We start from the raw sequence: 27118 nt of genomic DNA, 5'->3' as shown, positions 1-27118 counted from the left end.
ATTCTTCAGCCTGTGTGATATCCTACACATTTCAGATCTATGCATTACTTCACCTACATTATGGATGATCCTCCACTTTGCACATTAATGCCTGTGGATTATCTTTGCGTCAAACACCCCATGCTGTGGTATCCATAAATAATCTGTCTTCAACCCAAGCTCTGCATCCTGCTCTCCTTGCAACCCCTTCTCAGCAAGTGAGGATTCTAAGGTACTTATGTATCCAATCACCATATGACCAATAAATCTAACCAGCTACCTTAACATTAAAATTCCATCATCACTTGTCCAGATCTCTAATCGTTCTTGCCATGAGACAACTATGTCATACGATAATAATTATCAGTGTCAGAATATTAGCTTAGAATTATTCCTCAAGGTCCTGTTCATTTTTTTATGTCACTGTAGGCTCATCAGTAATTAAAAGTGACAATGACTTTTCAGAGGTTTAAGGCAGGATGAAAACACCTGCCTATCAATTCTTATTAAATTCTCACACATATATCATCATATTTACAATGTCAGAGCTAAAGACAATGAAACTTCAAAAGCTTTTTTTTCTCTCCTGATCATTATGGTATTGAGAGAAAGTCAAATTTTCAGATACGACCTGAACAAGTGCTAATATGCAATAAAATGGAATTAAATAAAACTTAAAGCAGGGGGGCCAGGCAGTTTGTCCATTTCCATAGTGACCAAATCAACAGTTCAAAACATATCTGTATATCCAACCGTGACTTTATAAGATATCCTTATTAGTCACATGTACATTGCATCTTTTGCAGGTAAGATAAGACATCTTTATTAGTCACATGTACATCGAAACACAGTGAAATGCATCTTTTGCGTACAGTGTTCTGGGGGCAGCCCGTGAGTGTCGTCATGCTTCCGGCGCCAACATAGTATGCCCACAACTTCTTAACCCATACGTCTTTGGAATGCAGGAGGAAACCGGAGCAGACTTGGGGAGAACGTACAAACTCCTTACAGACAGTGGCGGGAATTGAACCTGGGTCGCTGGCACTGTAATAGCATTACGCTAACCGCTACACTACCATCAACTAATTAACCTGATGCTTAACCTTAGTGCCTTCCTTCCACATGACTCTGTCTGTCCATGTATTCCGATGCTGCGGACCCTGTGTTGCAGTGGCAGTAATGTGGATAGTGTAAGTAAAAGATCTAAGGTAGGATGGGAACTGTAGTATACTGGGGATGGTCATCACTGAAATCTCAGTCCAGACATGGACAGCCTAACTAGGAAGTTCTTAGTGTGGTCTCCTCCCTTTTCTTGCTCTCTAGTTCCTGGTGAGGCTTGAGGTCACTTGATTGCGAGGATGTGATGCTGCTTGAGCCGCTGAGTTCCTCCAGCAGATTGTTTGTTGCTCCAGATTCCAGCTACATTCATCTGATTGCAAGGCTGTGTAGCAGGTGACAGACAATCACTGGATCTACTCTGCCTTTTGCTTTCATCGGCAATACGTGACGTATCTGCATTAGAACCTTCCTCGAGAGATGAAGGGTCTCCCAAAGCATTGTCCTGTGCTCAGTCTATTTGGGAAAAGTGCTCTCTGAATACCCAAGACCAGCCTCCTGCCCTTCTCTTTTGTCCTCCAGAAGGTTGCTTGGCTCTGTGTACCCTCTCCTCATTCTCCTTATTGAGCTGCATCGTTAGTGGAACTGTCAACTAGACATCAGCCTGAGAGAAACAACATTCTGTAAAACTGAAAAGAGTAAAAACTTCCGACCAGCAGCAACAAACAATCTGCTGGAGGAACTCAGCGGATCAAGCAGCATCAGTGGGAGGAAAGGAATTGTTGACCTTTCAGGTCAAAACTCTGCTTCTACTTCTGCTGATTCCAGCATCAAGCAGTCTCTTGTGTCTCAAAACTTCCCACTAACTGGCCACAAAATTTGGATTAAAGCCAACTAATGACTTATTCCATCCAGTATTCCCTAAATTAATCACCACAAAGCTGCTATAAATTGAAAAAACAAATTTGTCTTATGAGGATAGGTTGAGCGAGCTAGGGCTTTTCTCTTTGGAGAGAAGGAGGATGAGAGGTGACTTGATAGAGGTGTACAAGAGGCATAGATCGAGTGGACAGTCAGAGACTTTTCCCAGGGTGACAATGGCTAACATGAGGGGTCATAATTTTAAGGTGATTGGAGGAAGATATAAGGGGGATGTCGGAGGTAAGTTTTTTTACACAGAGAGTGGTGGGTGCGTGGAACGCACTGCTGTCAGAGGTTGTGGGGGCAGATACATTAGGGACATTTAAGAGACTCTTAGATAGACACATGAATAATCGAGAAATGGAGGGCTATGTGGGAGGGAAGGGTTAGATAGATGTCAGAGCAGGATAAAATGTCGACACAGCATTGTGGGCCGAAGGGCCGGTACTGTGCTGTAGTGTTCTATGTTCTATGTTCTAACTAGAAGCATTAAGGCTGTTCCCTACTTGCTCGTTGACTGGGCCGAGGTTGTAAATTGTCCTTGGTATTAGTGAGGTTGGGAAAGGAAAAATAAACAGTGGCTCCCACTTCCTGCTCATTATGTATCTGCCCCTTCTGGAAAGTGGCCTTCAGCAGATAAGATAAGATAAGATAAGATAAGATAAGATAAGATAAGATAAGATAAGATAAGATAAGATAAGATATCTTTATTAGTCACATGTACATCGAAACACACAGTGAAATGCATCTTTTGCATAGAGTGTTCTGGAGGCAGCCCACAAGTGTCGCCACGCTTCCGGCGCCAACATAGCATGCCCACAACTTCCTAACCTGTACGTCTTTGGAATGTGGGAGGAAACCGGAGCACCACATACTCAGCTGTGACATGCTTCACAGTAATCCAGCTTGCCATTAAACAAACATAAATAAATAAGGCCTGCACGACAAAAGAGCCTCCAGCACAGGTCTCTAAAAGTGCATTTGTAATGCAGAAAAGGAAGGTGAAAGGAATAATAATATAAAGGTGCCAGTACACTCCCTCTTCCACCAGGTGCCTCCTCTGGTGGGATTTGCTCACCTTGCACCTGCAGGTTGAGGAGAATTTCATCTGATCCCCAGCTGTTACTTGACATGCAGCTGTAGTATCCAGAATCCTCTGCTTTTACCGTGCGGATAACAAAACTCCCATTGTTAAAGATGCTCCTGCGGCCATCAGTTAGGACAGGGACTGGTGTTCCGTTGCTAGACAAGAGAACAAGAAGGCAAACAGGCACAAGTACAAACCATGAAGTAAGTGTTGGTTCTGGTCATCAAATTTCTTACATAAACTGTATCTCAGGACCCTGGTAAGTGAATGCATCAATATTGTCTAGGTTAGTCCTGTTTTAGATTCAAATGCCATTTGAATTTTACAGTCACATAGAGCGCGGAAGAAACAAGGGCAGCAGATTTCTTTCCCTGAAGAAGAGTTGGGAACAAAATGGTTTTTCACAGCAATCTAGCAGTTTCATTGTCACCATTAATTACACAGTTTTTTACTTTAGTTTCACTGAATGAGCTGAGTTTAAATTCAGCAGCTGTTGTCCTGGTGAATTTAAGTCATCCCTCCTTATCTATAGTCCAGACCATTCCTGAAAGGGATCTTACTGACTGTGGACAATCAGCTAAGTTGGTTGAGGGAGCCTCACAGTTGAAGGATGCAAATGTCCATAGTTTGCTTCCATATAAACCCGCACATTTGATTGGTACACCATTCGGCACCTTAACTGTTTACTCTTTCCTCCACCAATGTCTTATGGCAGCAGTCTGTACCATCCTAAAATGCACGGCAGCAACTTCCCAAGGCTTTCTCTACAGCACTTCCCAAAGCCTCTACACCTCAAACAGCAAGCCAACGGGCACAGGGAAATACCAGCACCAGCACGTTCCCCTCCAGGTCACACACTATTATTACGTAGAACAGTACAGCCCAGGAACAAGTCCTTTGGCCCATGATGTCTGTGCCGAATATGTGCTGAATTAAACTAAATCTCTTCTGCCTGTACATGATCCATATCCCTCCACGCCCTGCATATCCTTGTGTCTAACAGCCTCCTAAATGCCACCATCTTTTCTACTTCCACCACCAACGCCAGCAGCCAGTTCCAGGCACCTACCACCCTCTGTGTAAAAACTTGTCTCATACATCTCCTTTAAACTTTCCCCCTCTCACCTTAAATGCATGTCCTTAAGCACTTGACATTTCTACCCTGGGAAAAAGATTCTGACTGTCTACCCTATCCATACCTCTCATAATTTTATAAACTTCTCTCCGGTCTCCCCTCAGCCTCTGACACTTCAGAAAACACAACCTCAATTTGTCTAGCCCTTCCTTATAACTCATACCCTCTAATCTAGGCAGCATCTTGGTAAACCTCTCCTGCACCCTCTCCAAAGTCTCCACATCCTTCCTGCAATGGGATGACCAGAATTGCACACAATACTCCAAGTGCAGCTGAACCAAAGCTTTACAAAGCTGCAAAATGACAATATCTCGGCATTACTTTATTCTTGCTGAGACTAAATCCTGGAAGTCATACCTAATGGAAGTAATTTCACTGCAAGGATTCAAGAAGGTGGCTCACCATCAGCCTCTCCAAGTAATTAAGATGGACAGAAATATTGGTCTAGCCAGTGACACACACTTCCCATAAATGAATGAGAAATACTTTAACACCTTGGAAACTGTGCCATTTACCCTTTTCCTTCGTTGCAGTATCTGATTTGATTTTGTGCAGTTTAAAGCTGATTAAAGCTACAGCTCCCTAACCAAGGTGCAGTCTCCCCATTTACCTGTTCTTCATCCATTTGACTGAAGGTGTCGGGTCTCCAACCACTTTGCATGGCAGCACGATATCTCTCATCCATGGCGTGGTCACAGTGCCACTGAATGTTAGGATCCGGGCTGGTGCTGATGACAACCACAGTAGCAGGGGTTAAAATCGCACTATCATCCAGCCAAAGAACAAAGGAGGATGGTACGGGACAGAGTGGGAAACAACATCAGCAAAATGAATGGGGATCAAAATATGCTCTCTGGACAACCCAAAATCCTATCACCATCAGCTGCACTGATTGAAGTGGATTGGAGCTTAAAGTGGATCCAAGAGACTCAAATCTTCCCTAGATCTTCTAACACAAAAGGCAAGGTGAGCATCATGCCCAAGGGCACCCAACACATGGAAGAGGCTATAGATATTAAACATTCATAAGGGCACTGAGGAAAATCACCTCAGTTGGTGAAGGATGCACTATCTACAGACCATAAACAGGGGGTGGGTGGGGTTGTCGTTAAACCTTTACAAATTAGGAAAAAAGATTGGAGAGTTGGTCAGGGGAAAGTGGGGTGAAGATGCTGTGGGATTAACAGTGACCAATTCTGCTCTGTAACCTTACCTTTGGCGAGGGGTTCCACAGTGATGATCTCACTGGAATTGCCCCTCCCAGCTGCAGTGATAGCAACAACCCAGATGCTGTACTGGTGGTTCTGACTGAGGTTGGGAATGCGGTAGTAGAAGACGTCCGGTGAGGCTTCAAATTCGCTGATCACCTGGGAAGGAAAACAAGGATGCGTTCTGTGCCATAGCGAAACCCAAGATTTGATTAGGCTTTGACTTTCCGAGGTCATTGCTAACCAATCCACTTCCTGCAGCAATCAGATCTGAACTTGGCGGAGTGAAGAACATTGGCGGGGAGAGCTCAGTCATGCACGTTGTTTACAAGTCATCAATTTTGTTCCTGCATATCGAGTGGTAAAGTCTCACTGGATTCCTGGCAGGGCCAGCTCATCGTCCTCTGACCATGAACTTGTGATTAGTAGAATGACCGTCAAGGAAAAGGAACAAAATTTAATAAAGGCCCGAACTCTTTTATGCTAGAAAAGACACAGCTAAAAAAATGGTTCTAAATGATGGATACAAACAAAATATTTCTATTTTGGGCCAGTCCAGAACTTAAGAGTTGTCGTAGAAAAGGTTGTAAGCAATAAATCTAGTCATGAATTCAGGAGAAAAGTCCTTATGATAACAATGGTTAGAATGTCAAAATATTAGAGAGTCATAGAGGCATGTAGCACAGGAACAGGCCCTTCGGCCCACCATGTCCGTGTTGACCACTGAATGCCCATCTACATTTATCCCATTTACCAGCACTTGGAACTGCCTAACACAAGGGTAGTTTGGATGGACAACACAGATGGGGTTTTTTGGATTCTCTGATGCAGAGAGCCGTGGAGCCAATAAGGCCAAGGTAGACGGACTTTTAGACCTTGGAGAAATCAAGGGTTAAGGGGATTAAGTAGGAAAGTGGAATTGAGGTCAAGGTTAGATCAGCCATGAGGACATTCAATGGCACAGCAGGCCTGAGGGACTTCTGCTTTTGTTTCGTTGACATTTATGGATATGCCACATAAGTAGAACATAAAACAGGAACAGGCCCATCAGTCCATGCCACACACATTCTTCACCACTCTATCTACTGGTGTTGGCACTTTCAGGGAGCTCTGGACTTGGATCCAATCCCTCTGTACGTCAGTGTTCTTGATGGCCCTGCCATTTACTGTGCACCTTCCCCTCACATTTGGTCTCATACTTACCTGAATTAAACTCCATCTGCCATTTCTCTGCTCATTTCTGCAACTGGTCTATATCCTGCTGTATCCTTTGGCAACCTTTTTCACAATCCATAGCTCCACCAACTCAACCAAATAAACAAGGGAGGAAGGAATAAATGTTCTTTCTGGTAAATTTGGTTGAAGAAGGCAACCAAATTCCCAAAACCAAATTCAACCAAAAACCGGTTTCTTTCAAGAGACTGTTAGATAGGTACATGGAGCTGAGTAAAATAGAGGGCTATGGGTAAGCCTAGTAATTTCTAGGGTAGGGGCATGTTCGGCACAGCTTTGTGGGCCGAAGGGCCTGAATTGTGCTGTAGTTTTTCTATGTTCTATGTTCTATGTTCTAAAGCTGGTTGGAAGCATACATGAGGCAAAGATATTGACACAGGAGAATTGGGCCTGTTTCTGTGCTGTAAATGCTACCTAATTCCCATAAAGACAGTCTGAGATGACCCAGAAGCTGTGTAGGACCATGCCATACATAGGACAGACTTCTGCTCTGTGCCAGCTAGAACAGTTGTTGGTGGGACTTCTGCAGCTGGTATTAGAAGCTCTGGAGCAGGAACAGAAGAAGTCCTCCCTTTGGTCGATGGGCTACTCCTGCTATGCAAGCATCTGCCAGCAGGAGGCAGACGCCTCAGGAGATGAGGGGAGAACATTGGGGAATGAGTTGAACTCAGCACATTTAATGTCTTCGGTTCTGAAAACTGTCCACCGTTTTAATGTTAAAGAACAGTGGGTAATTGATTACGGTGGTTCAGATAAAATATCTGGGGAGAAACTTCTTGACCTACCTGAAGTGATTTTATAGCAGTGCAAATGATATTAAATTTTAAATGCTTGGAAATGCAGCACAAGTGACAACTAAACGGCAGAGAGCACAGGAGGTGGGAGTTGGTTGGGGTGGGTTTAGAAAAGGGAGGAGGCAGAGGAGCATTGTGTTATCGAACTAGTAATCACGAATCTCCACCACGAAAACCAGCCTCCTCTCCATGGACTCTGTCTACACTTCTCAGAAAAGCAGCCAACTGATCAAAGACCCCTCCCACCCTGGACATTCTCTCTTCTTCCCCCTCCCATCAGGCAGAAGATACAAAAGCTTGAAAACATGCACCACCAGGCTCAAGGACAGCTTCTATCCCACTGTTATAAGGCTCTTGAACAGACCTCTTGTACGTTAAAGACGAACTCTACCTCTACTTCATCTTGGCCCTTACACCTTATTGTCTACCTGCACTGCACCTTCTCTGGAACTGTAACACTATGTTCTGCATTCTGTCATTTCCTTTCCCTTGTAATGCCTTGATGTACTCATGTTTTGAAATGATTTGCATGGATGGCATGCAACACTAAGTTTTTCACTGTATTTTGGTACAGGTGACAATAATAAACCAATTCTAATTCCAATCTAGAGGTGTGGACTCATGGTTCAGGACATCGCACCATGGCATCTGGGGAACTTAAATTCGGACGATCAAATAATCTGAGAATTAGCTTTTATTCCAGTATTGATGAAACTGGCAGAATGTGTAAACACCCACAACGAAGGAAACCAACTGCCCCCTACCAATGGCCAAATGAGGCACCAGCATCTTTGACCGACTAGCAAGCTACGCAATCAGTGATGGGTATTATTAATGTCCTGTCCAGCAACGCCCATGAAAGAATGAAATAAAAGTCAGGATTTACATCGGAAAGAATTTCTTCTCATCGAGATACAGTGTGTGGGGAACTGCTTCACACTTGCTACATGCTGGATCTAAACTTCAGTTGCATCCCACGGTGTAAACCTGCTGGATGAAACTGTCTGGAAGTCCTGGCACACAGTGGCTGTGCCTACAAAGTGTAAAACCTATCATGTGATGAAGCAAGAATAAGCCCTGCCCAGAAAGCCACTGGCAAAGTATCACCAGACAGGGAACTAAACCCTGGTTTAACCAGTTGTCAAAAGCTGCAGAAACAATAAATATTTCTGACATTCTGAAAGATTCTAAAGTTATTAAAAGTAAATCACTTCTTCAAATATTACTCTAAAATGAAAAAATATAAATGCTAAAAGACTTCAAGGATTCAAATGAACTCAAACAACACACTAATACTTATCTTAATCCTTCACAGCTGCTCCGCTCCATTAGAATCATAAATCCATGAGAATTCCAACATCGGAGCACAGCTGGAAAAATGCCAGCCAATAGTCAGCAGATTCAGCACTTCTGTGTTCGTACATATGAGGAAACTCTGACTGGACTGACATTTACGAGGGCAATGCTGGCAGTTATGAGAAGAACTGCTTTCATATCCCTAGAAATTCCAGCCAATATGTTCATATTAGGTGTGGAGAACAAAAGCCTTTGTGACATCCGAGCATTGTGTCAGCATTCCTATCCATCCCTTTCCTCCACCGATTTCCCTGTCACACAATCTCTGTCATGTGCCCATGAATTTCTCCCTGAATCTCATGCCACCCATCTACACTGGGGACAATTTACAGTGGCCATTTGACCGACCAACCAGCACATCTTTGGATTGTGAGAGGAAACCAAAGCAATGTGGGGAGATGGATAATGGTGAATCATTTCTTTGTCCATTGAAGCTTTGATTGTAACTGGGGACTTCGACAAAACAGTAACACATTTGACACAATTCAGCCCAGTATTAGGTAACTCACTATGTCCTTAGAACACCACTGAACAAAATTCATTTGACAGCAACATCTCAAAGGGAGAGCAGAGGGTTAATGAAGTGGTAAATAATTAATCAGCATCACTGATTTATATTGAGGTTTTAGGTGAGCTGATGCACACCACTGGGGCCTCTCAGTCCAGCTATATTCATCAAGTAGACTGAGAAAACACCCTGGGGCTTTGCTGTAATATGAAGAACATATTTAGCAATTATAGGACAGCAATAACTTGCAATTACCTAGTGTCTTGAATGTAGTTAAATGCTCTGAGGTGCCTCACATAAGCATTGCCAAAGAATTTTCAAGGTAGAACAACGTAAAGTGACTAGGGCTGCTCAAAGAGGTAGATTTAAGATATAGATATCTCTATTAGTCATGTGTACATCAAAACACACAGTAGATTTTAAGGGGTTCTTGGTGGGGAGGATGAGAGGCAGGTTTCCAGACCTTTCAAGCTCTGTGACTGAAGGCAAAGCTGACAGTGGTGTACCAATAACAACAGAGGAATTGGAGGAACCAATGGGAGTGTTGTAGGGGAAAGTGTGGAGATAAGAAAATGAGGGACCTGAAAACAGGGATGAAAATTGAAAAATCAAGGTATCACTGGAACTGAAGCCATGAAGTGAATGGGACATAAAGTTTGCTCAGATATGGCCAGGAGCTAAATTGATATAGAGCAAGAGCCTTGCATTCCTAATATGATGTGATTGTCTGGGTGGGAAGAATTGGTGAAAACAAATTAGCCACTGAAAACCATAATAGTAAAAGAGAAAGAAGGCGTGCACATATACATAGCAACTTCCAACACTTTACAGCTACAATTGTAATGTAGGAAATTGGCAACCAAGTTTCACACGAGCAGTAATGTGATAATAACCAGCTACTTTGTGCTTATGATGTTGTTTGAGGGTTAAATATTGGCTGGGATAAGGGGGAGAACCCTTCAGCTCTTCTTCACAACAGTGCAGGTCTTGTACGTACACATGAGTGGATTTCAGTTTAATATCTCACCCCAAGAAGCACTTGCCACAGCCCCTATGTGCAGCAGTCCGCAAAATGGACTGCACTTTGCACTCAGAAGTCTAGAGCAAGACTTACATCCATTACTCTCTGACCTATGGGCAAAAGTCATTATCTGGTGCACAGGAAGTCCAGCCAGGGTTTCCACCATGTCCTCATGGATTAGTAACTATTCAATGGACCACAAAGGTGAACATGATGCAGTCTGTTATGAGCATCTACTTCTTCTTGCTACCAGCATCACTTGATGACAGGGTAGGGATACGCAGCAAGGAGTGTTGTTGCCTCACAGCTTCAGTAACCCAGGTTCAATCCTGACCTTGGGTGCTGTATGGAGTTTGTACCTTCGCCTTATGACTGTGCACGCTTCTTTCGGGTGCTCTGGTTTCCTCCCACAATCTAAAGATGTGCTGGTTGGTTGGTTAAATTGTCCTTGTGCAGGTGGGTGGTACAAGGTTCAGGAGGAAATTAATGGGCACATGAGAGATACAGTGTGACAGAGAAATATGTGGGGGAATGGGACAGATAGGAATGCTCTGAGTGCTGACGTGAACTCAATGAGCTCATGTAACCCGGCAAAACTCCCAGAAAAGTTGGTGTTTATGGCGCAAATGGCCAATTGACCAATGGCCAGTGATCATCTGGCTACTTGAGTCAAGCGGGGAACACAACAGGATTGCCCTTGACCCAGTGGTCTTGCTTTTGGGAACAACTTTAGTCAGTGGGCTATCATTGTTCCTACAGTACGAAAGGTGGCCCACTGCACCTGTGCTGGTTCTGTGACCCTGCACTTTCTCTGGATCCAAGCAAGTTTTTCAGTTTCAAGTGTATATTTGATTCCCCTTTGAAAACCACTATTGAGTGTCCTTCAGCACCCTTAAGGCAATGCATTCAAACTCAGAACACTGCCTCTTGCTTTTACTTGTGATCACCTATACAAGGCAATTAAATTGGTCAATTGGTTTATTAACGTCACGTGTACTGAGGTACAATGAAAAACCTGTCTTGCATACCATTCATACAGATCAATTCATTACAACAGTGCATTGAGGTAGTACAAGGTAAAACAATAACAGAATGCAGAATAAAGTGTCACAGCTACAGGGAAAGTGCAGTGCAGGTAGACAATAAGGTGTAAGGTCATAAAGAGGTAGATTGTGAGGTCAAGAGTCCATCTTATCATACTAGGAAACCGTTCAATAGTCTTATAACAGCAAGATAGAAGCTGTCCTTGAGCCTGGTGGTATGTGCTTTCAAGCTTTTGTACCTTTGGCCCCATGGGAGGTGGGGAGAAGAGAGAATGTCTGGGGTGGGTGGGGTCTTTGATTATGCTGCCTGCTTTACTGAGGCAGCGAGAAGTAGAGACAGAGTCCATGGAGGGGAGGCTCGTTTCCATGATGTGCTGAGCTGTGTCCACAACTCTCTGCAGTTTCTTGCAGTCACGGGCAGAGCAGTTGCCATACCAAGCTGTGATGCATCCCGATAAGATGCTTTCTGTGGTGCATCGATAAAAGTTGGTGAGGGTCAAAGGGGACATGCCAAATTTCTTTAGCCTCCTGAGGAAATAGAGGCAGTAGTGAGCTTTCTTGGCCATGGCGTCTACGTGGTTGGACCAGGACAGGCTATTGGTGATGTGCATTCCTAGGAACTTGAAGCTCTCAACTCTCTCGACCTCAGCACCATTGATGTAGACAGGTGCATGAGCACCGCCCCCTTTCCTGGAGTCAATGACCAGCTCTTTTGTTTTGCTGACATAGAGGGAGAGGAACATGAGACTCATTGTTGTCAGACGGCATCTGAAGCAAGTTACAAGGCTGAGTACTCCATCACATGCCTGGTTCCGTACAATTCAGTTTGATCTACCTTGAGATTCAAAGATGGATAACGGTATATGTACTAAAGGCCATTTGGCATTCACAAGCTTGCTAGTGATCAAAAGCATTTCAGAAAACACTGCAGAAACTTCTGTCCAATCTTTTGAAGATTTCTGGGATGTGTTGTTTCTTTTTTTATGCTTTAAAGCCTCCAGGGGGAATCTAGCTCCAAAAGCTGTTTTTGCTTCCTTCTGATAAAATTCTTGCTTCAAGGATTCATACTGGTGTGTGCTGGTTGGACGGAGGATTACAACAAATGCAAAGACTGCTATTGAGAGGTTCAACTTGTAACATCGAATTCTCTTTCAAACTTCACCTAAATTTTTACGCCTGTGTTTTCTGCTTGGGTTATACATTGTAAAATGAAACAGAGTAACTGAGATAAAACAAGGACAGATTTTTGAAGGGAGATATAATCCAGGGTCCATTTAGATAGGATCTAGCACCCTCTGCTGCCCAAATATAAAAACACAGGCATTATTTCTGCTGCTTTTTCTCTGTATTGGCAAACCTCAGTATCGAGGACAAAGTCTCAATTGAGGAGGTCTTCAAAGTCTTCCTTCCAGCAGGCACTGAGTCCCTCTCTCTTCTTGACATACAAGAATACAGGAGTGGGAGTAGGCCATCAGGCCATTTAATATCATCAGTGCTGGCCTCAACTCCTCTTTTGTGCCATTTTCCAAACCCCTCTATTGCTCGATCTATCAAATATTTATCCACCTCCAGTTTGAATACTTCTAATGATCCATCTTCCACCATCAGCCAGGGCAGAGAATTCTAGAAGTTCACTACCCTCTGCGAGAAATTTTCATCCACAAAATGAATTAGTTCATTTTAAACACCAGGCCACCCCACCATCTCCCCACCATCGAGGACATCAAGAGGCGGTGCCTCAAGAAGGCAGCATCCATCACTAAGGACCCTCACCATCCGGGACATGGCCTCTTCTCGTCACTACTATCGGGGAGGAGGTACAGGAGCCTGAAGACCCACACTGAATGATATAAGAACAGCTTCTTACTCTCCACCATCAGATTTCTGAATGGGCCATGAACCCATGAACATTACTTCATTATTCCCTTTTTTTTGTTGGCAGTATCTATCTATCTATCTATCTATCTATCTATCTATCTATCTATCTATCTATCTATCTATCTATCTATCTATCCATCCATCCATCCATCCATCCATCCATCCATCCATCTATCTATCTATCTATCTATCTATCCATCCATCCATCCATCCATCCATCTATCCATCCATCCATCCATCTATCCATCTATCCATCTATCCATCTATCTATCCATCCATCCATCCATCCATCCATCCATCCATCCATCTATCTATCTATCTATCTATCTATCTATCTATCTATCTATCTATCTATCTATCTATCTATCTATCTATCTATCTATCCATCCATCCATCCATCCATCCATCTATCCATCTATCTATCCATCTATCTATCTATCTATCTATCTATCTATCTATCTATCTATCTATCTATCTATCTATCTATCTATCTATCCATCCATCCATCCATCTATCCATCTATCTATCTATCTATCTATCTATTTATTTTGTAACTTATATTAATTTTATGTCTTTGCACTGTACGGTTGCCGCAAAGCGACAAATTTCATGACATAGTGATAATAAACCTGATTCTGGTACTTCAAAGTAGTCCTCATGCTCTCTGGTAGAGAAACCAAGAGTCTGCTCATACACACTAATTACGTCAGGGCAGTGCCGGAACAGTGGTTCCAGGAGATTGGAGATCATCAGGTTGTGGGGCACTGACTGAGCAAAGCTTTCTCTGTGTGTCCTTGAATCCTCCAGCATTGATTTTCCCGCTGCAGCATTTCTGTTCCTGACACCAGTCGAATACCAAGTGGATGGAGATGACAGAACAAAGAACAGGCAGTGAACAGTCCAGCAGTTGTCGAAGCCTGCCGTGGTGCAAGGGATGCAGGTCCATGAGGTCCCTCACTCAAAAGATGATGTAATTTAGCAGGTGCCAATACCTGGATCGAGGGGGTTATTGGGAGGCTTTGTAATTGTTTCCCCGATGAAACAGGATGTCGATTATGACAAAACCGAGCATCTTCTCGATAGATTTAGCTTTCCCTACACCTTCCTTACAATCACACCTTTGCAAAGATAAAAGACCTTTCGGACTCTGGTACTGAACTTGTGAAAGAGAGACGGCATGTATTTCATTGGGACTTGGGCCAAGGATTGCTCAAGGCCACAGCAGAAGGAGGGGAATGATTAGACAGTTATCTATATCGAGACAGGATGTCTGTTTAGACAGGATCCGGCACCCTCTGCTGTCCAACTAGTGTAAAACTAGGCACTGTTGCACAGTAAGTATGTCAGACTCTCTGCTTGCTGTCTATCGCTGCTGAAAGAGGAATGTCAGAGAATTGACAAATATTTATGCATGACAAGTAGTTACGTAGCATTATTGGACTAATGTGAACCAAATTGTTTTGGTGACAACGTACAAGGGGTAAGAAGGATAATAGATTGTCCTCTCTATGAAACTGTGCATTGGTAACAATTAGACAATAGCAAATAGTAAAGTGAGAGGCTCTCTACAGAGAAAAGGCCTAGAAGGTTGTGATGGACTGATTCAGTCCATCACATCCATGGTAGAGCAAGTTACTTTAGTCCCCCTTTTTATCCTTTATCTCTCTCCTTAAATCCATCTCGTTACTCTTGTTGATATCTTTCAGCTTAGCATAAGGAATTCCATGTCCTAATAACTCCCTATGAGAAAACAGTACTGCTAACTTCCCTTGCTACAATCATCTTATTATAATCATGTCACACCCCAGCACAAAGGGAGCTGGTTGTAATTGTATGATGTCAACTATGCCAGCCCCAGGACATTGTTACAGGAATTCTGCACCTTACTGTCCCAGACAAGACCATTTTCAGTTACTTCATCAAGAACCTTCCCTCTATCACCAGAAATTTAACTGGATTAAATGCAAAAGACCTGTGGTTACAAGAACAAGACAGAGGCTGGATATGCTGCAGTGAATGACTCATCTATGGATGTCTCAAAGCCTTTCTGTCATCTACAAGGCACAAGTCAGGTGTACGATGGGATGATCTCCACTTGCTTGAGTGCAACTCCACTGACACTCAAGAAACTCCAAAAAGGAGCCCGTTTGATAGACAGCCATCAAGAAGAATAGTGGCAGGCCATTTAGTTTCCTGAGCCTGTTCCACTAAACAATGGCGTAGTAATCTATCCCCACCTACCATTGTTCCATATCTCTTAAAACTTCTTGGTACCAGAATTCTATTGCTCTCAGATTCAAAATTTACAATTGACCCAGAATCAGCTGCGAATTGTAGACAAAGCAGCCTCCCCTCCATGGACTCTGTCTATACCTCTTGCTGCCTTGGTGAAGCAGCCAGCATAATCAAAGACCACACCCACCCAAGTCATTCTCTCTTCTCTCCTCTCCCATTAGGCAGAAGATACAGGAGCCTGAGGGCACATACCACCAGGCTCAAGGACAGCTTCTATCCCACTGTGATAAGACTATTGACCAGTTCCCTTATACGATGAGATGGACTCTTGACCTCACAATCTACCTTGTTTGACCTTGCACCTTATTGTCTACCTGCAATGCACTTCCCTGTAGCTGCGACACTTTACTCTGTACTCTGTTATTGTTTTTACCCTGTACTACCTCAATGCACTCTGTACTACCTCAATGCACTTTGTAATGAATTGATCTGTACAAACAGTATGCAGAACAAGTTTTTCACTGTACCTCGGTACAAGTGACAATAATAAACCAATACCAATACCAATACCTCTAATATGCACAGTGCTGCCTCCAACCTCTTGCACCCATGTGCACTGTGGTGGTTATTTGCAGACAGCTCCTTACTCTTACTGATTTTGGCTCCCTGGCTATTGATCATTCATTGTGCTCAAAACAAGTCAACACAGGACACAACGGGACAAGCTGAGTTTGTTATCTGCTTACTTTCCTGCTTGAATAACTTGTAGAGACAGAACCATGAAACAGAAGTGAGATGATTAAAGCAATTGTTTCAGGTGAGGAATGTCCTTCTTGGACAACATCTTCCCATTGCAACATTCAGCTTTCTTAAATGATCAAAAATATTAGAAGAATTATTTATTTAAGAAGAGGTAAAATAAATGTATGGTCATGGTGTTACAAGCATGATATTTATCTATAATGAATTACATAGCTGGAGCAAGCTATCATTAATAGCTGCAAATAAGTGAGAGCTGGGCACAAGATTAATAGGACAGCTGACTTTTCCTACTCATTATTTTTTGTATTCTCATAGGAAACTCATTGCCTGATGTCGATTGGATGCCAGTATTTCATTTCAAATCTATTTTATAAACATAATAAATATTGTAATCCTATAAATCTATGTTGCCAGGACTCGAGGGACTGAGTTATAGAGAAAGGTTGAGCAGTTCAGGACTTTATTCCTTGGAGCGTAGGAGAATGAGAGGTGAGCTTATGGAGGTGTATAAAATCATGAAGAGACATAGATAGGGTGAATGCACTCGGTCTTTTTTCCAGGGTCAGGGAATCAAGAACTAGGGGGCATAGGTTTAGGGTGAGAGGGGAGAGATTTAATAGGAACCTGAGGGGCAATTTTTACGTCCAGAGGGTGGTCCATGTATGGAATGAGCTGCCAGAGGAGGTGGTTGAGGCAGGTACAACATGTAAACAACATTTAAAAGGCACTTGGACAGGTACGTGGATAGGAAAGGTTTAGAGGGATATGGGCCAAAAGCGAGCAATGGGACTAGCTTAGATGAGCATTTTGGTTGGCATGGACCGGTTGCGCCAAAGGGCCTGTTTTCTTGCTGTATGACTCTGCGGCTCTAAATCTCTTTACTTACGTTTTTATTTATGATTGTAAACCTGTAGTTTTCCAAATTTAACTATAGAGCATGAATTTGTCGGGCACGGTATATTTCATAAATGCAGTTGCTACCAAACTAATGGTATCTTCAAGAGCAGATTTAACAAAATACTGAAGTACTGACTCGCCCTTAACTCAATGTCAGTTCTTGTCTTTTCTAGGACAGGATTCTAAATTATACTGTTGCAATGCATTAAAATTGAATTTGCAATAATATTTCAAATGATTACATCCTGAAGAGTCCTTAATCACAGTCTTCCCCATGGAACTGCCCTATGTAATGATCTAGAATCATTTTAGAAACAACTGTACAATACACAGTATTAAATGAGATAAGATCATCATTTCTGGGGCATTTTGTTGCTTTTTTGGAGAGGTCATGGTCAGAAGACATCATGTAGCAAATACTAAACCTAATGTTGGAACTGCAAGACAATGACTTCAATTTGAATATATTTGAAGCAAGTAAAGAGCAGATAACCTGTCAAACTGAGCAATTCCGAAGTCTGTGCTAATGAGATTAGTTGTCAATAAATTCACTTGCTTACTTTCCATGCTTAATGCATGCAGTCAGGGCTGGATCAATGCAAACCAGCTGGGAATCACAGTGAAATGCCAAGTCAGAGAACATCTGATTGTTTGGGATTCATGAAACCACATTCAAGTTCATCACTAGCTGCCCATGTTCAGTCACATATGGCACAATAAAGTGGCAAAAGCAGTCACCTCCAACCTAAATGATAAATATCTTTCCTGCTGAGTACTTTCAGCATCTTCTGGTTTTATTTCAAATATCCAACTCCTATAAATTCCTAAGATCTGGATTTCAAAATACAGCCAACCTCTAAATCTGAGGCAACACCTCATCTCTTTCAGCTGCAGGAATTAATCTTTATTCCCATTTAACTTGCTCTTCTCCCCTGGCCAAACCAACTCAGTTTCCTTACATTTTAATTTTCTTTTAAAGAGAAAGCCAAATTAACTAAACTTAATATTTTATCAAGTTATTTAATCACACAGTGAATAATTTATATTTCACAGATTGAGTTTCTAATCGCAGCCATGTTATAGTTCATACCAAAGGCTTACTAAGAGATATTAAACCATGCCAAGGTGCTTCACAGGCAAACAGACAAGATTTGATTATGATCACGTTAGGAAATATTTGACCCACATCTTGCTGGAACATTGACCACCAATTACTTATTTAAATACCACAAGTCTGGGACTTCCAAAGATGCATGGTCAAACACTAAAGTCCCAGCAATAGATGGCACAGTATATTTCAATCCATTTTTCTACTGGACTTCCCACTCAGGCCTGCGGCAGACTCAATATTGATGAGATTCTTCATCATTTACTCTGAGAAACCAACTTTCACATTCTGCTTCAGGTTAGACCTGATCATGACCTTTTAAACCCATTGACTTCAATAGGGATTGTCATACTGAAGAGAAAAATGAAGAGGTAAATTCCTCTTATTTAATCATTTTTTAATATTTTAATTATTTAGAAGTATTTTTGTGTGTCTTTATTTGATTTTATTTTCTAATTTTTTTAATAATCCTGAAGTTTTAAAATCCTTTGTTTCATTATTAATAGTGTTTAAATACTTTTGGATATCAGAGAGATTCAATGTTTAAAAATTCTTGAACGTTTTGACAATCAGCAAAGCTGTGCATGTGGCTTTGTCAGCGGTCAAAGCTGTCGGGAGTTTTGCAACAAGGGTTCATTGGGGTGCCTGTGGCCATTTAGGCCTTACTGATGGAATTCAGGGCCAACAAGATAGGATCTCTGCATCTGGACCAGGTAATGGGGTGAGCCCACAAGCATCGACTGTGGGTGATGGGCTTGTGATAGTATGACGTGGCCCCTTAGAAGGGGATACCGAAAGTGATGAGAGGAAGTAGATCTGGAGAACAATTCTAAAGGAGGAAACAGAGGCAGAGAGGTGGAGACATTTAGGCAGCAAGTTCCAGATGTTTGGACCTTGGCAGCTGAAGGCAGCAATGGTAGGGTGAAGGAGATCTTATCTATACAATATGGCAGATATGGAGGTAGGCAGTAACCTTAGAGGGTGTAAGCTGGAGGAGATACAGGGATAGGGAAGGGTGGGACGTGGAGGCATTTAAATGTAAGGTAATTCTGGACATGGAGCCAATGCTGCCCAACAAGGATGCTGGATGAACGAAAATGAGTGGCAGAGTTTTGCTAGAGCTGATGTTTATTGTTGGGGGATGCTCAGGAGAGCAGATGAGGCTGTTGGTATCCACCTTAAGGTGGGAGAACAGGTTTGAAGGGCCAATTCAGGATTATTTCAATCCAGCGCTCACTGACAGACACAGACACAGAGGCCTTTTGCATTATCAAATCAATGACCACTCCACAAAATTATTTGAACAAACTTAGTGCATGGCACAGCATCTGCATTCACAGGTAGTTATTCCTTACTGTTGGGTATGGGTGGGAGCAGAATATAGTGTACTTCCAAATGATGCCATTCATCTTCAGTGGAGGGAGCCATGAAACTACCACACTTGTGGCGGAAGCCGCTGCTGCCTTCACTCCACCAGGAGGACCTGGAACTAAATCGGAAAAGGGAAATCATTACATGAGTTCAAAGTACAGACTGAGGCTCTTCAGCCCCACAGATCCGTGAAGAGTTTGTGCTCCACATGGGCCTTCTCCCAATGTTTTCTGTCCAACTCCATCTGCGCTGCCTTCTCTTCCCCCTCCACCACCCAATCTGACACCTCCCCTACCAATTGGTTATCAAAGTCTATTGTCATACGCATAAATACATGTAAGCACACAAGTGATATCTTTCCTTCTCTGAAAGACATTGTGGTTATTCAGTTCTATTACTCATGGTGGTTGTGAATTCCACCTTCTTAACACTCTCTGGTGACTGGATTCATTAGTGACCCCTAATCTTGGTCTTCCTCACATCTTCTCTGTGTTTACCTTATCAGGGTCCTTCCTAATCTTCAAGGCTATATTGAACAAGAAATTTGAAAAGGCGGAGGCCTCTGAAGGGCCCAGAGGAACACTGGATAAGTAAAGCTCATAGTGTCAAGTGATATAAGATACGATTTCTTTATTAGTCACATGTACATCGAAACACACAGTGAAATGCATCTTTGCGTAAAATGTTCTGGGGGCAGCCCGCAAGTGTCGCCACGCTTCCAGTACCAACAACTCCTAACCTGTACGTCTTTTGGAATGTGGGAGGAAACCGGAGCACCCGGAGGAAACCCACACAGACACGGGGAGAACGTACAAACTCCTTACAGACAGTGGCCGGAATTGAACCCGGGTCGCTGCCACTGTAATAGCGTTACGCTAACCGCTACACTGACACCATTTCTGCACTAGATGTTATAAAGAAGGAGCATATGGATCAGGAACAAGAGGAGGGATAGATCTTTGGTGACTGGTGTGGTAAAACTATATGTACATCCAAATGTTAAAATGCTTGCAGAAGTCTATCTATGATAGGAAAAGTGGAAGAAAACAGAAAATGCTGGAGATACTCAAAGGTCAGGCAGCACCTGTGGAGAGTGAAGCAGTGTTAACGTTTCAGGTCAATGACCTTTTATCAGATTAGGAAAAAATCAAAATGAGAAAAAAGGATTAAATTGCAGATAAAGGGGAGGAGTGGAGACAATAAAAATGAAAGGGCCAAAAGAGGGTGGTGAAAGCTAGCAGACAACCAAACACATTTCTGTGGAAGCTGTAACTAGGAGACTGACAAAAAAAATCTGGAATAAGAAGAAGAAGAGAAAAAAGACTGACTGCAGGGAATATGAGATATAAGGTCAGAATGGGTGATTTTTCTGCAACTGTTGAAGTCAGTGCTGTGTCCGAGGACTGTAATATGTCTGGTTGGAAGATAAGGTGCATGGATGGGTTGAGGTTCATGATAGCATAAATTCAAATAGGTCTACGCAGGATCTTTTTAAGTGAGCCAGCACTGAGGTATTTCATACTACAGGCATTCTCCTTACCCTGCCCAACGTCAGAAGCTCATGCACCAACTGGAACCTGCAATGCGTAGTGCTCAGTCCCATTTCCTATGGATAGGCCCAAGGGTCGGTTCCACATGGATAGGCCCAAGGTGAACTTCCAATGGGTAGGCCCTGAGGTTGTGTGCTCATGGGTGGGCCACAGGCTGAGTTCCCGTGGATGGACACAGGTTGGGAAGACAACCACAGTTTCATAGATGATTCAGAGTTTGTCCAAAAGTCTCTGGAGCCCCGTAACTACAGGTCAAACCTGGAGGACTTCCAGAAGTGCATATGGGTGAGGAACTGCAGGTAGGTGGGTCCAGGAGGGAAGGGAAAGCTTGCCAAGCCATCAAATCTGAGTCGCAGTCAGTGCTCATCCAATGCCTTCACTTGACCTTTGTAACACAAGTCTCCCACTGGTGACGATGGGCAGGAAACCTGTCTGATATTCTTCCTCCCACCCAACCTTTAGCACAAACATGGAGAATATTTTTAACACCACTCTGCTATCCTGGTCGAACCGAACTGACTGCACAAACTGGGAAATGAACCACCACTCCCCATGAATCTGTATGTGCCCACTAACCACTGGAGAGCCCATTTAGCTCGCTGCACCTCAACACCTTGCAGCATCTCCACTGATCTGTAATGTCTGGAAACGCTTCTTGTAGTCTTTCGAATGACAACGGAAGCCAAATGCAACTCAGCCACGATTTGACAAACAATGGTATGAAAATTATTTATCTCAGCCCTTCCAAACCTGGTGGAAGAAATTGATTAAACAATCCTATGAAGAAATACACTGGCGATCAATCCTGGCCCCATCTGCCACAGGGAACATCCCAGGAGGTTTCAGCGGTCTGCATGCTGATTCAGACAGTGAATGTCAGTCCCTCTCATTAATTCGCAATCGATTCCTAGCATAGCTTGATGATGAGGCCTGTGCTTGTTTTATAACTTATTTATCACCTTCGTTTTGAGTTTCAGCTGATTTTGTTTTTTTTTAATAAAAGCTTCTTCCTCTCTGCTGAATGGAAATACAGACGCAGGTTTAAATGAAGATTCTCTCTTTAGACTTTCACTGCGTCAGCCATGCTGTAATTCAAAGCAGTCAAGAGTTTTTTTTTAATACAAATCAAAGAAAAATCAAAGAGAAAGAAAGATCAAGCTTTTTATAACTCTTAGAAGTGTATCAGCTCCCTGAAGAAGTGTCAGCAAGCTGGCAGTTCCATGGTTGTTTGAAATGAATTACACTGTCTACGGAGAGCAGAGGTCTGATGGCTTGACAGTGTGGCCATTCCTAATCCTGGTCAGGTGGAGGCACTGCAGCTCGGAGGAAAACCAATCAGAGAATCGGGCAGAAATTCATCCTTCTTGGGGTGCAATGCAGTAAATTGGTTTATTATTGTCACATGTACTGAGGTACAGTGGAAAACATTGCAATCCATACAGATCATTTCATCACACACTGCATTGAGGTAGTACAGGGGAAAACAATAACAGAATGCAGAATAAAGTGTTACAGTTAAAAAGAAAGTGCAGTGTAGGCAGACAATAAGGTGCAAGATCATGACGAGGTGGATTGTGAGGTCAAGAGCCAATCTTGTTGAACTAGGGAACCGTTCAATAGTCTTATAACAGCGGGATGGAATCTTTCCTTGAGCCTGGTGGTACGTGCTTTCAGGCTTTTGTATCTTCTTCCTGATGGGATGGGGGAGAAGAGAGAAAGTCTGGGGTAGGTGAGGTGTTTGTTTATGTTGGCTGCCTTACTGAGGCAGCAAGAAATAATAGACAGAGTCCACGGAGGGGAGGCTGGTTTCCGTGATGTGCTGAACTGTGTCCACAACTCCCTGCAGTTTCTTGCGGTCCTAGGCAGAGCAGTTGCCATACCAAGCCGTGATGCATCCAGATAGGATGCTTTCTATGGTGCATTGATAAAAATTGGTGAGGGTCAAAGGGGACATGCCAAATTTCTTTAGCTTCCTGAGGACATAGAGGCGCTGGTGAGCTTTCTTGGTCATGGCGTCAATGTGGTTGGACCAGGAAAGTCTACTGGTGATGTTCACTCCTCAGAACGCGAAGCTTTCAACCCTCTCAACCTCAGCACTGTTGATATAAACAGGGGCATATGCACTGCCCCCTTTCCTGAAGTCAATTACCGGCTCTTTTGTTTTGCTGACATTGAGGGAAAGGTTATTGTCTTTCACTGAAGTCAAATAGCATCATATTTCAGCAGAGTTCATTGATCACACCTAATATAATGCATGCAACAGAGAATTAATTTTGGTGTGCTTAGACTACTCCTAACTGCTATCTTTTGGCAGCTTAGCGAAAGCAAGTGAGTGCTTGTGATAACTTGTGGAATGTAGATCCTGTGAAATCCAGGTTCCGTCCATTGACTCCGTTTACATTTCCCGCTGCCTTGGGAAACCAGCCAACTAAATCAAGGACCCCTCCAACCCTGGTCAGTCTCTTTTTCCTCTCTCCTATTGGTCAGAAGATACAAAAGTTTGAGGACATGCACCACCAGGCTCAAGGACAGCTCTGTCTTGCTGTTACAAGAATATTGAATGGACCTTTCATACGATAAAGATGAACTCTGGATCTCTCAATCTACCTCTCCATAGCTCTTGCACCTTATTTGTCTACCTGCACTGCACTTTTTCTGTAACTGTAACACTATATTGTGCATTTTTTCCTTTAGTACTACCCCGATGTACTAATGTATGGAATGATCTGCCTGGATGGCATGCTAGCAATAGCTTTTCACTGTATCTCAGTACATGTGACAATAATAAAGCAATTATCGATGACTAATTATCCTTGTCCTCTAGTAATGACTACACAAACACTTAAGATGACTTGTTCTCTGGAGCTGCACATGATTTGACTGCTGAATTGTGAGTTCAACTTTCTAGAGTGAGTTCAACAGTTAAGGTTCAACTTTCCCTTTCTTAGCCACAAACACTGCTACATCCCTAGCCACTCAGTGTGACCCACATCCAGAATGGTGGTGTAAATGAGTATTTAGAGAGGCACAGGTTAATCAAGAGCAGTGTGGATTTGTTAAGGAAAGGTTATGCCTGACAGACTTAATTGAATTTTTGAGGAGATTACATGGAGGTTCGATAAAGGAGGAGAAGTTGATGTAATCTACATGGACTTTGTAAGGTATTTTACAAACTCCCTCATGGCAGATAGATCAGAAAAGTTAAAGCCCACAGAACCCAAGTTGGATTAAACATTGGCTGAGTGAGAGAAAGTAATGAGTTATGGTCAACAGGTATGTTAGTATTAACCTACCATCCTCCTTGGTACGTGTAAAGATCTGCTCGCTCCTGACTCCATCACCTGCCCGGGTGAATGCCAGCACTTGTATGCTGTAGTTGGTGTACTTCTCAAGTCCGTCCAATTCCAGAGTAACCTGGGTGGTTGTGACGTTTCTTATCTCTCCAAGCTCTGATGAGAAACAAACGAGAGGAACAAGTACTGAAGATGGCCAATGAACATTAATACAATGAAGGATGGAACTGCACTCCCCCAGTCCCAGGCAGATCTGTGAGGGGTCTTCAACTGGCCCTGGTTCTTAGACAAGTTGGAGATGGCCATTGCCTGGCAATGTTGTGGCACAAATGTTACTGGGCTCCTTCATTTACGGAGGAGCTGTGAATGGAATTCAACATTGTGCAATCTCCAGTGATCACCTTCACTTCTGCTCTAAGGATGGAAGGGAAATCATTGATGAAGCAGCTGAAGATGGTTGGGCCTAGGACACTGCCCTGAAGAACTTCTGGAGTGATCACAACCATCTTTCTTTGTGTGAGGTTTGATCCAACCATTGAGATGTATTCTGTTTGATGCCTGTTGACTTCAATTTTACCAGGGTGGCTTGACGCCACTCACTGGAAAGCTGCCTGGATGTTAAGGGCAGTCACTCTCACTTCACCTCCAGAGCTCAGCTCATTTATCCATGTTTAGATCAAAGCTGTGGTGAGATCTGGAGCTAAGTGGTCCTGGTAAACACTAAGAGGGTCATGGGGTATTGGAAGAGAGTGGTAAAGTGGTGATGAGGCTGAACTTGGATCAGAAATTATACTATTGAATGGTGGTGTGAACTCAAGGTACCAATTGTCCTACTCCTGCATCTTATCTTGGCATGTTCTCACATCCCATCTTGGGTCTCCCTTCCTGCTCATCTCATCTCTCCATTGGTTAACTCCGGGATGGCATGTTGCCTTCCGGGTGCCGATGTATCTGAGCAGTTGCAGAACATTCTCAAGGGGAATGGTGACCAGCCAGAGGTTGTTGTACATATTGGTACCAACGATATAAGGAGAAAAAGGGATGAGGTCCTGCAGATTGAATATAGGGAGTTAGGCAGAAGGATAAAAAGCAGGACCTCAAGGGTTGGAATCTCTGGATTTCTCCCCATGCCACATGCTAGTGAGGGTAGGAATAGACAGAGAGGGCAGATGAATATGTGGCTGAGGGGCTGGAGTGAGAAGGAGGGATTCAGGTTCTTGGACCACTGGGAACTTTTCTGTGGCAGAGATGACTTGTATAAGAGGAATGGGTTGCACCTGAACTTGAGGGGAACCAATATCCTAGCAGGAAGATTTGCTGGAGCTATTTAGGAGGCTTTACATGTTTGGCAAGAGTGTGGGACCCAAAGTAGTAGTGTGGAAGATGAGAAAGTTGAGGCAAATAAAACAGTTAAAGAAAGCAAGTCCAATAGGCAGGACAGGCAGGGGCAGGGCAGGGAGCGAGGAAGGTCTGATAAGCTAAAAACAGCATTTATTTTAATGCAAGAGGCCTGACAGGTAAGACAGATGAACTCAGGGCATGGATAGGTACATGGGATTGTGATATTATAGCTATTACAGAGACAAGATTGAGGGATGGGCAGGACTGGCAGCTCAGTGTTCTGGGGTACAGATGCTACAGGTGTGACAGATTGTTGGGGTAAGAGAGGAGCGGAAATTGTGTTTTTCATTGGGTGAACATCACAGCAGTACTTAGAGAGGATATTCCTGGAGGAACGTCCAGTGAGGCTATACAGGTAGATCTCAGAAATAAGAAGGGAGTAATTACTTCGATAAGATGATACTAAAGACCCCCAAGTAGTCAGTGGGAATTAGAGGAGTAAATATGTAGGGAGGTGGCAGACAGGTGTAGGAATAATAGGGTTGTAATAGTTGGTGATCACAGAACAAAATCAGGTTTATTATCAGTGACCTATGTCGTGAAATTTGTTGTTTTGCTGCAGCAGTACAGTGCCAGACATAAAAATTACTATAAATAACATAAATAAATAAATAGTGCAAAGGAGGAATAACGAGGTCGTGTTCACGGGTTCACTGACTGGGACAGAGGGATTAGATGAGGCAGAATTTGGTAAGTGTGTCCGGGAAAGTTTTGTCAAGCAATATGTAGATGGCCTGACGAGAGTGGGAACAACATCTGACTCCTCTTGAGAACTGAGGCTGGGCAAGTGGCTGAAGTATCAGTGTACATTGGGACCAGTGACCATAATTCTATAGGTTTTAAGATCATTGTGTAAAATGATAGGACTGGTCCATAGGTTAAAGTCCTAAATTGGGGCAAAGCTAATTTTGATGGCATCGAACAGGGACTTGCAAAGATTAATTTGGAGAGGCTGTTAGCAGTTAAAGGGATGTCTGGCAAGTAGGAGGCTTCTTAAAGTGAGATAGGGAGAGCTCAGGGCCAACATCTTCCTGTTAGAGTGAAGGGCAAGGCTGGCAGGATTAGGGAACACTGATTAACAAGGGATATGGAGCCTCTGGTCAGGAAAAAGGAGGAGACATATGTCAGGTTTTGGCAGCTGAGATCTAGCGAATTCCTTGAGAAGTATGAGTAAACGTAAGAAGGAAATCATGAAAGCAAAAAGGGGACGAGATATCCTTGCAGATAAGGTAAAGGGGAATGTCAGGATACTCTATAAGCATATCAAGAGTAAAGGGGCAAC

General features: G+C 43.1%; 1 protein-coding gene across 1 annotated transcript in view; it reads right to left on the bottom strand.

The window, feature by feature from the left end:
- LOC127569020 (cell adhesion molecule DSCAM) overlaps window positions 1-27118 on the bottom strand; it is a 530455-nt gene that overhangs the window by 58381 nt on the left and 444956 nt on the right. Inside the window, exons 19-23 of the mRNA XM_052013277.1 lie at window positions 24436-24591; window positions 19577-19710; window positions 5392-5545; window positions 4789-4906; window positions 3035-3198 (exon numbers count right to left, since the gene is read on the bottom strand). Coding sequence (XP_051869237.1) covers window positions 3035-3198; window positions 4789-4906; window positions 5392-5545; window positions 19577-19710; window positions 24436-24591 — 726 coding nt within the window. The remainder of the gene's footprint in view (window positions 1-3034; window positions 3199-4788; window positions 4907-5391; window positions 5546-19576; window positions 19711-24435; window positions 24592-27118) is intronic.

This window comes from Pristis pectinata, chromosome 4 (genome assembly GCF_009764475.1).
Source record: "Pristis pectinata isolate sPriPec2 chromosome 4, sPriPec2.1.pri, whole genome shotgun sequence".
Taxonomy (NCBI): domain Eukaryota; kingdom Metazoa; phylum Chordata; class Chondrichthyes; order Rhinopristiformes; family Pristidae; genus Pristis; species Pristis pectinata.
The sequence above is the reverse complement of the archived record's forward strand: the minus strand, read 5'-3'. Positions and strand labels throughout refer to the sequence as shown.